At 35.8% G+C, this 14,324-nt stretch overlaps 1 protein-coding gene across 11 annotated transcripts in view; it reads left to right on the forward strand.

The window, feature by feature from the left end:
- Positions 1-14,324, forward strand: part of INPP4B (inositol polyphosphate-4-phosphatase type II B) — an 834,661-nt gene that overhangs the window by 705,646 nt on the left and 114,691 nt on the right. For all 11 annotated transcript variants that reach the window (XM_059168095.1, XM_059168068.1, XM_059168015.1 and 8 more), the window contains one exon: positions 11,056-11,259. In XM_059168095.1, the coding sequence (XP_059024078.1) occupies positions 11,056-11,259 (204 nt within the window). The remainder of the gene's footprint in view (positions 1-11,055; positions 11,260-14,324) is intronic.

Raw genomic sequence — 14,324 nt, forward strand, 5'->3', positions numbered from 1 at the left:
TCACTTCATTTGAAAGCACAACTTTGATGTGGATTCTTATCAGTAGCGTGGGGTGATTCCTCTGCCTTGGTTTGCTTTCTACAACATTATCTACTGGGAGAAGGTTTTTAAAATTTCCAAAAATATTAGCTATTGTTGGAAATGTAATGGGACCTAAGCCTTAATTTTTTCAAGGATGACTTGCACCTGTACATGCAAAGAGGTAAGATAGTCTGGCATGGGTAAATACTGAACATCAACTTCCATATCTAATTAAGGCAGCTGAACGATTTAGAGAGATCCAAAATGGAAAAGAGAAATTGCAGCTTGATTTTAAATACAAAACCAGGTGTCCTGGAGTCCAATTCCAATATACTTATCCTTAACTTTCGCATTCTGAGGACATCTTGCAGTTTATTATGAGACAGTTCCAATAAATATGACCTTAAAGAAACTGAGCAAAAAAAAAAAAAAGGTATCATTTAAGAATAAAATAACTATAGTTTGTCATGTCTCTAAAGAACAGATTCATAAAAACTTGGGTATTATATATGTATATATTTTTGATCCATATATGTTAATTTATAATATTAATACCTGGCACTTATTGAACATTTTAAAGTATACATTACCATATATTTTTCTTATAGAAAAAAATAATATATATTTTCATTAAAAATTAGCAAATATCTATTCAACAAGGTCCACTGAATTGTCTCATAAATTAAAAAGCTAAGTCTTCTAGTTCAAAATGCTGCATTCTTTCCATGATTTAACAGGTACTTCCATCATGAAAAGGAAAGAAAAAAATTGACCCACATTTCACAGATACCCTACTTAACCAAATATTGTGCTTTATGGCTTACATTGTTTCATTTAATCTTAAAATTTAATTTTCAAATTGTGGGTACATATTATCTCCTTCTCACACAGGACAATGATTGAAGCTCAGAGTCATTAAAAAAAGATGTGTGAAATCATGGAGCTAGAGTCAAACCTGGGGTTCAAACAAAACCAGGGTCAAACCCAGGTCTGGTTGACTCTAGAATGGAAAATCTTTCTGGTATCCTCTGTGTAATATATGTGCTTTGACATTTCCTTTTTAAAAGTATTTTAACATCTTTTTGTTAGACATACTCTTCAGTAATACTTCAGTATCCTAATAGTCAATAAATAGGTTATGGCTAGAAAAAAGTGGGGAAAAGAGGAGAGTGTTGTATATAGTAAAATAACATAATCTCAGTTTCGTGATTGCTTTTTTGGACTTGTAGATGATATGAGGTTGTTCTGGGTTCACCTAAGTAGAAAATCTTAGCAAAAAGGACATAACTGCAGTGATTACAGAGCAATATTTATATTCTTCCTGTGCATTGGGCAGGGGTTTGTCATTTCATAGACCATTTATTTACAACTTTCTGCAATGATTGAGGTGGGGCATGGGACAGGGTGTGTATTTTTCCTGTAATTCAGCCTTGCTCCAACTTTCTCCTCTCTGTTTTTCTACTAAGTAGACACACTTCATCTACTCATAAATCTGTCAGACCTTGAAATCAGGGGGAATTTTTTTAGGTTGAGTTTGCAAGCCATGCATTATTTTAAGAACTCATGCCTGGAATTTCAAAGAATTATTGAAGTTAACAGAGTTTTGCATAATCTATCAAGATGGCTAATAATTTATGGTTTAAAAGAACGTATGATCCATGAACTTAGCATAAAATGTAAATATTCTTAGTGGCATCTTAAATCTTATTATAATTTAATATTAGAAAGATGTAGCTTAAAATATTTTCCATTTTTTGTTATTGTTTTAAGATTTTATTTCTAAGTAATCTCTGCGGGGCTCAAACTTAACCATCACAAGATCAAGAGTTGCGTGCTCTACTGACTGAGTCAGCCAGGCGCCCCTAAGACATTTTGTGTTTGAGATCAGGGTCTTTCACACTGTGGGTTAGAGCATAAAAATCCTTTTTTTGTTGAGAAGCCTCTTGTTTCTTTTAGAGTCTGAACTGTCATGTTTACAAAATAAGTACTTGGTTGTTTTCTTTGGAATTCATTCATGTGGCATATTCAATACATAAAAAGGATTATCTATGGTCATACTGATCAAGGAAACTCCATAGTCAAATATGGGAAAGTTCTCTGTACTAGGCTGGGGAGGTTGGGGAAGGCTAAGGGCAGCCCATGGGTAGTGTAGAGGAGGGATTCAATTTTTTTTTTTAAAGATTTTATTTATTTATTTGACAGACAGAGATCACAAGTAGGCAGAGAGGCGGGCAGAGAGAGAGAGGAGGAAGCAGGCTCTCTGCTGAGCAGAGAGCCCGATGCGGGACTCGATCCCAGGACCCTGAGATCATGACCTGAGCCGAAGGCAGCGGCTTAACCCACTGAGCCACCCAGGCGCCCCAAGGGATTCAATTATTTTGTAATGAGATGGCATCTCTCCTCTTAGGTAACATGTTGCCTCTGGAGATGATAGCAAAGAACACGTTATCAGATCAATATATGAACAGAGTCTGGGGTGGAAAGCAAAGGATAACAGAGACAATTGCATATTCAGAGAATCTCAGAGCAGCAATATTTGTAGATCTAAAGTCAATTCATGTCATCTCTGCTGTTACTGATAACCAAGCCATAAGACTAAGGCTCCCCAGCAAAATTCCATCCCTCTGAACAACTACTGGTGGAAACAAACAAACAAACGAAAACAAACAAACAAAACAAAACAAACAAACAAAATATAATTTATGAAAAATAAAAATATTTACTGAGTTCGTATTAATTATCAGGTGCGGTTTCTGACACTAGGTGTGCAAAATGGAATAAGACACAGGTCTGTTCCTTGTCTTCCCAAGAGATTCAAGGTTCTTGATGATAATGGTTATTTATGATTCTAATGATGATGACAATAATAGCTAGCATTACACTTTAATAACTGTAAGTGAGGTATTATAACTTTCCACAAGTCCACAAAGTGGACACTATTATTTTCAACATTTAATCTTTTTAATCCTATGAAGTAAGTATTGTTTATATCTTTATTTTATACAGTAAGGGGAAACTGAGGTACAGAAATATATATATGCACCCAAAATCACACCTTGTGAGTCTAGCTCCAGATACTGTGAGCTTAACTGCTATACAGTATGGTGAAATGTTCCATGAGTTCCATGATGGACACTTGCATATGCAGTGAAGGAAACAAGTAAGGTTGTGGATGTGGGAGTGGGGAAGACAAAACTGAAAATCCATGAGAATAAAAATGTTTTATAATTTTTTCATGTCCTGATGAGCACAAACTCAATTAAATTGTTCTAATTTAGTATATCTTCTGATAAATGACTGGGTTTGTTTATTGCATATTAATCCATGAAAACAATAAAGAAATTATTTAATCTTTTAGAGTCATAACAAAAGACAGGCTCTAAGCTTATATGAATAGCTTGAACAGAGAAGACAAAGGATAGGCCTTTTAACATAAGACCTGAAAGTTTAATAATAGGATGTGATAAAAATTCATTTTCCTTTCTGCTAGACTGAAAGTATGTAGTACTATGGAAAAGAAAAGGGAGAAAAAAGTAATGTGATGAAATTCAAACTGAAAAACTAAGGACCTAAGTATAGACCAATGTATGGGTATTTATCTCTAATAGCTTAGATATATATGTGACATTAGCGCTTTTTTCATAATTTTTTTATTTTTCCTTTTTCTCATTTTATTTTATTTTATTTTATTTATTTTTCAGTGTTCTAAAGTTCATTGTTTATGCACCACACCCAGTTCTCCATGAAATACATGCCCTCCATAATACCCACCACTAGGCTCACCCAACCCTCCACCCTCCTCCCCTCCAAAACCCTCAGTTTGTTTCTCAGAGTCCACAGTCTCTTATGGTTTGTCTCCCCTTCCGATTTCCCCCATCTCACTTCTCCTCTCCATCTCCTAGTGTCCTCCATGTTATTCCTTATGCCCCACAAGTAAGTGAAACCATGTGACCTTAGCTTTAAAGCTCATCACATTCTTTATTTCACAGAGATTAATAAATCCTGTTTAGAAAATCATTATTATTATTGCTCACTAAAAACAGTATCAAGCACTTAATTATGTTTGGTATTGGACTAGAAGCTATATGAATAGAAATGGCCCTTAACTTTTACCATCTAAAATTTTAAAAAGTGGGTTGTGTCACATTATGATCATTGCTAAATGGTAACAATAACAAGATTTTATTACAATATTAGAGGCTAAGCTCACATTATATTTAACAAAATCTCACAACTTCTGATTTCTAGTATCCTTTAACCTTAACATGATATGCTGAAACACCCTACTGTATTCAAAACAAAGAAAACAAAACATTTTATTCTAACATTTAAATCAGGGTTTTCTTAAGAAATATGCTGGGTTTTTTTGGTTTTTGTTTTGTTTTGTTTTTTTAATGACAATGCCAGGAAGCTGGTATACTAAGAAGTTGAAGATACACATAGTATATTGATTTTGTTGATCACTTAGGTACTGAGAAGGAATTCTTAGTTTTGTTTACTTCAAATACTCCTAGATCTATCTCAGTACCAAACCAAACAGAAGAACTTAATGAGTAGAGGTTCTTTTGTTTGTTTTATTTAGAGTTGGTGAAAGTATATATAAAGGAATATAAAAATAAATAAATGAAATGAAATTTTGTGAAAGTATTTCTATTTCTTCTTTTTATATTCCTCTTTAAATGGTAAACATTTAATTGGTGAAATAAGCATATACAAAGCAAAAATGAAGCAGGAAAATATGACCCATAACCAGAAGAAAGATCGAGCAACCAAAAGAGACCCCAAATGACAGAAATAATGAAATTAGCAGATAAGGACCTTACAACAGCAATTATAAATATGGTCCATATATTTAGGGAAGCTGAGAAGTACATAAACAGTGAGGAAAAAATGGAAATCTAAAAAAGAATAACATAGAAATGAGAGAATTGTGAAATATAATGTCTAAAAACTATATAGTAGGTGGGCTTAGCAGATTGGTCACTTGAGAAGAATAATTAGTGAACTTGCAAACATAGTATTAGAAACCATTTAAATATAGGTATATAGAAATATAGAATAGATATAGAAATATAGGAACAATTTAAGTATAGAGAGAAAAAGACATAAAAACATAAATAGAACAAAAATGACTTACAGAACAATACCAAGAAGTCTCGTATGCATGGAACTGGAGTGCTGGAAGAAGCAGAGAGGAAAACAGAAAAATATTTGCTGAAGTGGTGATGAAAATCTTCAAAATTCAATGAAACAGTGAAACTATAGATCCAACAAGCTCAATGTACTCCAAGCAGAATAAACATGAAAAATGAAGGTACATCACCATTAAATTATTGAGAAACAAAGATAAACTGAAAATTGAGAAAAAGAAAAAGAGATATGAAAAGAATTACTCACAGGCTTCTTATTAGATACTATGTAAGCCAGAAGACAATACAGTAATATCTTCAAAGTAGTCACACACACACACACACACACACACACACACACACATATTCTATATCAAAAGAAGATTATCTTTCAGAAATAAAGAGGAAATAAAGACCATTGTAGACAAATAAAAACAGAGATTTCATAGAAAACTTTCACTACTACAAATTTTAAAGTAGTCTTCAGGCAGAAGGAAGTGATAACATGTAAAAAACAGATCTACACAAAAGAATAAGGAGTGCCAGAAATGGTAAATATCTGGACAGTTATAAAAAATTTCAAACTTTAATTTACTTAAACATATTTACTCTTTAAAATAAAAGTAATACCCAAGGGTGCTGGGTGGCTCAATCAGTTATACGTCCAACTCTTGATTTCAGCTCAGGTCATTATCTTAGGGTCCTGAGATTGAGCCCTGTGAGGGCTCCAAGCTCAGCATGGAATCTGTTTAAGATTCTCTCTCTCTCTCCCCCTCTCTCTGCCCCTCCTCCCCACTCAGGTTCTCCCTCTCTCTCTCAAAAAAAAGAAAAAAAAATTAGAAAAAATAAATGAAAGTAATACCCAATGTATTATGTAGCTTGTAACTTATTAGTGTAAGTATACATATAGTGGAATGGAATAGAGAATCTAGAAATACATCCACACATATATATTTCAATAACTTCAGACAAAATCGCAAAGAATATTCACTGGGAAAATGACATTTTTTAACATAAAACTCAGAAACAATTGGAAATCCTTAGGCAAAAACAAAAAAACAAAAACAAAAACACAAAAAAACCTTTCCTTATCTTTACCTCACACATCTATAAAAATTAATTTAAAATGGATCATAGATCTTAATATACAAGCTAAGAGAAAGAAGCAAACAAACAAATGTCTAGATGACAACATAGGAGAAAATTTCTGTTATCTTGGGTTAGGCAAATATTTCTTAGGACACAAGAAGTAGGAACCAAAAGAAGAAAATAAATGATACATAAGACATCATCAAAATCAAAAACATCCATTAAAGTTTCCAAGAGACACTAGTCAGAAGACACTACTAAAAAAATGAAAAGGCAAGTCATTCAAACGCAATTTGAAAAGATAGAATACATTTATTAAAAACACTGGAGGGGCACCTGGGGGCTCAGTGGGTTTATCCTCTGCCTTCGGCTCAAGTCATGGTTGCAGGGTCCTGAGATTGAGCCCTGCATTGGGCTCAAACACCTGAGATCAGGTTGTGACTTCTAATCTTGAGAGACTTTCAGATTCAAATAGGTGTCAATGCTGGTGGTGGGTAGAGATGGGTTTTTGAGACTGGGGCATAAAGATAGTTGAAGATATCGAGAAATGAGTTTTATCACCAATAGAAAAAAAAAAATGCTTTCAAGGTAGTTGTTTAAGCTTCTTTAGGATCCACTTACTATATTTTAAAGGAGCCTGGAATGAGGAGTCAAGAAAGAAAACTGAAAAGATCATTCAAGAAAGAGGAGCATGGAGCATAAATAGAAGAGTGCACTTCACAGTTTACAATGAATTACCACATGGGTTTCACAAATAGGCATTGTAATTTTGTGCAAACTAGGGAAAAGTGATTATGTGATTTAGCCAAGGTCAAGTGAATAATTCCTATGATCTGCCCAGATGTCAAGTAACTCTACTGAAGGTTCAATGTTCTTTTCTTTGGGGAATGTTGAACATATATTAATGTACTAATTCCAGTGTATAGCACTATTGCCCTGTGAAATAATTAAGGCTTATCAAACTGGAAGTGCCTAGATGGCTCAGTTGTTGAGCAACTGACTCTTGGTTTTGGCTCGACTCATGACCTCACTGGTCCTGGGATCAAACAGTGTAGGGCTTCCCCACTCACTGGGGAGTCTGCTTGAGAGATTCTTTCCTTCTGTCCCATCCCCTCAATTAAATGAATAAGTCTCTAAAAAATGAAAATAACCAGACTTATTGTGGTGATAATTTTGCAGTATATCTAATGTTGAATCCTTATACTGTACACATGAAACTGATAATACCTTATGTCAATTATACCTCAATAATAAAAAAAGAAATCAAATGGTATCAGAGAGGGACCGATGTAGCTGATGGAAACAGATGAAGCTAACTGGGTGCAGAACAATAGGGAGTGGTAGAGTCTGGAAAAAAAATAAACAGGATTCCTTTTTACAATATACATGGCTACTAAAATAATAATCAACCGTTTATGTCATGGGCTACTTCTGTATTGCAGGTGCGATGAGGCATCACTGAATTTTTTCAGTTGAAAAAGAAGATTCTAAATAAATTGATACTTTGTGTAATTTGTTGAGATCACTAGTTAAAAGGGGTGGTTTTAAATAAACATATTCTTAGCTATTCCTCTGCCATTGATATTTAGGAACCTAGGAAATTCACCCCCAGGAGAGGTAATTTTACTGGTATTATACTTGCAAATAATTCTGTATGTTACTTTGAAGAACACTTGTATAAAAATATGAATTGGAAAAATGTCAGTAAGGCAAGAAAACATTTCATTTTTAAGATAACATTTCTCTCTTTTAATATCAACCAAAATGATCTACCTTAGGTTCAGAGATTATGCTTTTTTTTTACTATATTAAGCTATTTTAAAAAATTGTTTTTCCTACCCTTAGGATAACATTTAGACAGCCCTTTTTCTTTCCTTTAATGCAGTGTGAGCTGAGTCAGAAAAGGAAAACATTTTCAATACTTTGAGCCAATGGGCAACTCAGAGACACAGTCACATCTTTCTTAGGATTTAAACTTCCCTAATATCATCTCAGTTGCAAGAACAGCAATGTTCAGATGTATGGGAATCGAGTGATTACATTAATCTCTTCAAGCTAATTTATTTTGACTGCAAAACATCAGGGTCTACATTGGTCTACATTTACTAAGTACTGCTGGTCAAGAAAATTTGTACATCGTATGGTTATAGCAATGGAATATTTAGCTATTTTCTAAAAAAGTACAATTCTGTGCAAAGAATCTTGGTGATTCAGAAAGTTTCCAAAGAGTCAAATCAATTTTTCAATGTAGACACAAAGTGTTTCTCTAAGATTTTTTGCGTTCATTCAGCTACCCTCAAGAAAATTCTGGTTTGTAAAACTGCAAGAATGTGGTGTATTATCTTTGATGTCTTTGGTGATAAATCAACCCAAATGAGATTTGAATAAGTGAAGTGGAATCTCTGTGCATGCATGCAATGGGAAGAAAATGATGACAATTATAAGAACTGTAGATTTCATTGGGTGTGAATAGATATTCAGCTCCATAGTAATTAGATGACTGTTATGGAGACTGGAGCTGTAGTAGCAGGAATTCAAAGAAGGCAGGCTGTTTTGCTCTAAAAATAAATCAAAAGAATGTATTGAAACTATCAATAAAGAAATAGTTTAGTTAAGCTGAATGGAAGTAAATTTGCATTTTAAAATATTTAAATTCACATTGATGGATCCATCCATGGTGTATAAAAATTATGTAAATAACATGTTTCCCCATTTTGCTTTAACTATACTGCCTTGTCTGAGTACTGTCTAGCTAAATTTTTCATCAGTATTTTTTTGGTAACTTTCCTTCTCATTGTAACACTTCATTGTGATCATCAATTAACACTTCTCTTTGTGCCTTTTTGGTATAAGCTGCCTTTTTCTTTTGTTTTCCTAATTTATTACCAAAATATTTTTCAACCTTTTATTCTTGTATATTCTTTTCTTAAATATCTCTTGTCTGCTTACCTTCAGAGTACTCTCAGTATGACCAATAGATTAAAAGAGTATTTAAAAGCATCCAGTAAAGTTTAACAGTGAAGACAGTTACATTGGCAATTGCAGACACGATTAATTTTAAGAGTGGATAGATATCCAAAGCAATCAGGAGGCTAGGGTTTAGAAAGAACGGGAGGACAGAAGCATGCAGGTGATGGTGGTGGGTAGGTGGTGTGGAGTAACGAGAAAAGCTACTGAATTTGTTAGAAAACTCGGGCTCTATGCCATTTGTATTACCAGTAAGCAGTTTGTTCCCGGACAGGGCACCACTCTTGCTTCCTAGTTTCCTTCTCTGGTTAATGAAGAGGTCTGACTTTAAGGTCTCTTCCAGCTCTGGAACTTCGTGATCTATTGCAAAGGCTTAACTGTGTAGATAAAACACAGTCTTATTAAGAAGTTGTTTTGCATGGGGTTTAGCTGGTTTTCTTGAATTGCTGACACTCACAACAGGAGTTTTTTAGGGATAATTTAGTAACCATTACTTAGACGTGGCACTGTTGACTGCACATTGAGAATGCCTCAATAAAGGATTACCTTGAGTTAGAGCAGTGGTGAGGTCAACATTACATCTAAGTTTCTCATTAAAAGGTGATGGTATCAACTAGTATTCAAAATTATGCTTGTAATTTTCAAAATAATGCTTTGAGTTAAAGGGCTCCTTCCTAACAGATTACCAGGTGTGAATGTGTTAGTAATATGAGTCAGTGCTTGAGTTACTTCTCTACGCTTTAACTAAGTAAATTATTAGACCACGTGCACGTCAAGCATAGTACAATATAGAAAATCAATTATGACCTCCTCCAGTAGAGTAGGGTGAAGCTATTAAACATTTCATCAGAAAATTGCAAAGTACTACTGTCAAGTTCTTTATTGTTGGGAAGCCGTCATTTCTATAGTACTTACTAAGTATTTACCACCAGCTTGTAAAAATCTGCCATGGCAAGTTTCACAGCAGCCTCATTCACACTGAGCATTACTAGAAACATTTGGTGGAGGAAGACAGTTTAGGGAGTGATAATAAGGAAAAAAAAAAAAAAACAAATATTTTCATGAGAATATTGCCTGTGCTATCTCTACTGGTTTGTTTAAATTAATTTATTTATTTTCAGCATAACAGTATTCATTATTTTTTCACCACACCCAGTGCTCCATGCACTCCATGCCCTCTATAATACCCACCACCTGGTACCCCAACCTCCCACCCCCCCCGCCACTTCAAACCCCTCAGATTGTTTTTCAGAGTCCATAGTCTCTCATGATTCACCTCCCCATCCAATTTACCCCAACTCCCTTCTCCTCTCTAACTCCCCATGTCCTCCATGCTATTTGTTATGCTCCACAAATAAGTGACCCATGATGCTAAGAAGCAAAAAAGTTTTCTGTGTCTATTTTCAGATGTATCATCCTTTCTTTAGCCTTCCTATCTGCTTAAAATACAGAATATACACAGTCTCACCACATTTTCTTTTAAGGTGCATTTGGAATTACTTGAAAAGTGTAGCAGGTAGATGGTGTTCAAATGATTATCTCTAGTGAAATTCATCTTCAAAGACAGAATTTGGAACTAAAAGAGAGGGGGCTGAGGAGACAGCTGCTGTTTATAGTGCCCACGGAACCAAAGCATTAGCTTTCAGAACAGGAGGCCTCAAGGCCTTGGCAGCATCCCAAAACTCAACTATTTTCATTGATTGGTATGAATCATTTTCTCTCTCTGTTGCCTGTACTTTTTCCACCAGGCATACCACATATGTGCCAACAAATCTGCTGTTGACCTTTTCATGGCTCTGTGCTGGGATGCCTACCACGGTGTTTCTAATCCTTGTCAATTTCTTTCCAGACAGAGCTTTTTGTACATGCCTTCAAGGATCAGCTGGTCAGAAGTGCTCTTTTGGCCCTCTACACTGCCAGACCAGGAGGTGTCCTTAAGAAACCACCGTCTCCTAAGAACAGCACAGAGGAGAGCTGTCCCCAGGACCCACCCGCGCCGATGAGAAGGCAGGACTCCATACCACACCATTCAGACTATGATGAGGAAGAGTGGGTAAGTGTCATGCACATTGTTTGCCTCCTCAGGTTTAGGCCTGAAAACTAGAGCAAGAAAGATGAGCATCTCTGCTTTTCATCAAAACAAGTTGGAAAGGAGTCATAATACAGATTGTGGATAAGTAGGCCACATTTTTTTCCTTGGTGGCAAATTATGAATGCAAGTTTTATTCCTGATCACATTCATTTAGCATAAAAATTTATATATATATATAACCTAAATGTCATAAAAGCAAAGATGCCATAATTATACGATTCTATAGCACTTTTCTGTACTTATTGCCAAGGTAATACAAACCATTAAAATGGTGTTTTTTTTAAGGAAAAGAGTAATAAATTACTCAAAATCCACTACTTGTTGCAAATATTTTCTTGTTGCAATCCAGTGTTTCAGTCTAGACATCCTTCAAGAAGTATGAGCATTTAAATGTCAGTGGACGTAGAGATCTCTTAAATCCTTCCTGTTCTTGATTCTATTATTTAACGGAAGATGTTGCTCCAGGTTCTTTAAAATTGGCTAAAGGATGGTTACATAAAAGCCTCTGAAAATAGCTAGTAAAAGCAAAAATACAAGAACAAAAACAAAAAACAAAACAAAACAAAAAAACCAGCACACACACACACACACACACACACACATAAGCCAGCGTGGTAATAAGAACTCTAGTGGGACAGAATAAGAGAAACATGAAGGTCCTGGGCAAAGGGGAACAGTGTTATTCCTGAATAAACACATATTGATTATCCAGGAAATCCCCAAAGTACGCACACCTCACACCCAGAGAGGAAGCTGTTTGCTGTATCTTGAGTTTAACCAAGAAAATAGTATTCCAGCCATATAGATGGTAAATAGTTAATGATTACTTTTCCTGCCACCCTAGGATTTAAGAGCATTCAGGGAGTAAATTATTTGAAAGGCCCGGCTCTCTCAAAAAAATTGCTGTCTGAAGGGCTATGAAGTGATGCCTGCTCTTTCTTTTGATAAAATTTCTATCACAGGAAAGACAGAGCTGGGTTCCAAGAGGTAAATGCTGAATAAGTATTTGTTGCTGCCGATTAAGATTGCGTTTCTCCCACTGAAGCATTTTCAAAACAGCAAATCTAATATTTCTCCTTTTTACCTTCACCTTCTTCTTCAATTTATTCACAGCTCCAAGGCGTATGTACCTCTTAACCTCTCTGAAGTTCAATTTTCTCAACTGTAAAGTGAAAATAACAGCCCCTGCTCTGTTTATCTCTTCAGGTGGTCATGAGATAAATGACTTACCTGAGCAATAATGTCCCATTACCTGGAAAGGCCTAGGCAAATGCTTTGTATTACCTCAGTATTATTACTGTACATTGTCCTTTTTCAGATGCACACATTAAATAGTCTTATGGGGATTAATACTATCCCTTGAGGTAAATGGGGAGACTGGATCTAGCATAAAATGTGTATTGGGAATTTTAAAGCTTTGAGTAGATACAGAAAATAACTTGTCTTTCATTTAATGAAACATATAATGTTAACCTTTTGACAAATAATTTCTGTTTTTACGTTAAATGAAGTGAGAATTTTTGAAATTGGGTGTCTTTTGTTTTGATCATTTTCTTTTTTTCTCTTTGTTTTTTGTATTTTAGTATATTTTATTTATTTTTTATTTTATTATGTCATGTTATTTTAGTCATTAGTCGCCACACAGTACATCATTAGTTTTTGATGTAGCATTCCACGATTCCTTGTTTGCATATAACACCCAGCGCTCCACGCAATCTGTGCCCTCCATGATACCCAGGCTTACCCATCCCCCACCTCCCCCCTAAAGCCCCTCAGGTTGTTTCCTGTAGTCCATAGTTTCCCATGGTTCTTCTACCCCTCTGATTTCCCCCCTTCATTTTTCCCTTCCTTCTCCTAATGTCCTCCATGCTATTCCTTATGTTCCACAACTAAGTGAAATCATATGATAATTATCTTTCTCTGCTTGACTTATTTCACTTCACATAATCACCTCCAGTTCCATTTTCACCCCACTGTCCTGCAAACCCTCCCCCACACCTCACTATTTTCCTGCTGCTCCAAAGTGTCCCTCTCCTGCCCTCCCTCCTTATTTCCTTTTCTTTCCATCATCTTTGAGACCTTCTGTATTGTAGTGATGCAAAGAGGAAGGTAAGTGACACTAGATTCTTAGGTTCTAGAACTCAGTCTCATGCTGGATAAAACATACTAGCCAATAGTTACAAAATGTTGTGACCAAGGTTGGAGAGAGCCAGTTGGTAGAAAATAAGCTCTGCTTATATGACATCCGCTCAAGATTGTATGTACAGACCCTTTCATGGGGGGGAGAGAAGGAAGGGCGTGAGAAATGTGCAGTGAGCAGACGAGGTTTGTGGTGAGCCCGTCTGTGTTCCTGCTCACCTGCTCTGCCTGGTTGATTGTGCCACGTGCTGGAGACAGCGTGAAACACCCAGGGACACCAGGACTCCGTGGCCTATCCAAGGCTTTGGAAAGACAAATGAAAACTGCAGAGCAACTCCAACTTGTAACAGGATAAAGCTGGAAGGAGTCTGGTGGCCATGTGGATCCCCAGAAGTAAAGTTCTTAAGATGTTAAAGGGAATAGAAAGTTAATCCTTCAGGAAAGAGAATGACTTTTGGACGGGCACACAGGACCTGATGTATAAGGAGAGAGTGTGTGTGCATGATTATACCATTAGCTGTTTATTATACCATTAGTTGGTATATACCATGATACCATTAGTTGTTTATTATACCGTTAGTTGTTTGCTTCAAAGATGGTGGAAACTGAGCATGTTTATACTCCAGAAACCATTTGAGAAGCAGACAGGTGATGACTGTAGCAAGAGGCCCTTTTTCCAAAGGGAAGAAATGATTCAAGTATGCAGGTGGAGAGTAGTCCTGGGCAAAAGTGGGCTTTCCTGCTGAGACCACAGGGAGAGTGTAAAGACCAGCTTCACTTTGGGGAGGCTGGGTGAAGCTGGGTGGCTTCTTTCGTGTTAGTTTAAAATATTTTCCCAGTTGTGTCTCAATACCACTGACAAGTAACACCTTATTAGCTTAAGGTAT

This window comes from Mustela lutreola, chromosome 1 (assembly GCF_030435805.1).
Source record: "Mustela lutreola isolate mMusLut2 chromosome 1, mMusLut2.pri, whole genome shotgun sequence".
In the NCBI taxonomy this organism is placed as follows: domain Eukaryota; kingdom Metazoa; phylum Chordata; class Mammalia; order Carnivora; family Mustelidae; genus Mustela; species Mustela lutreola.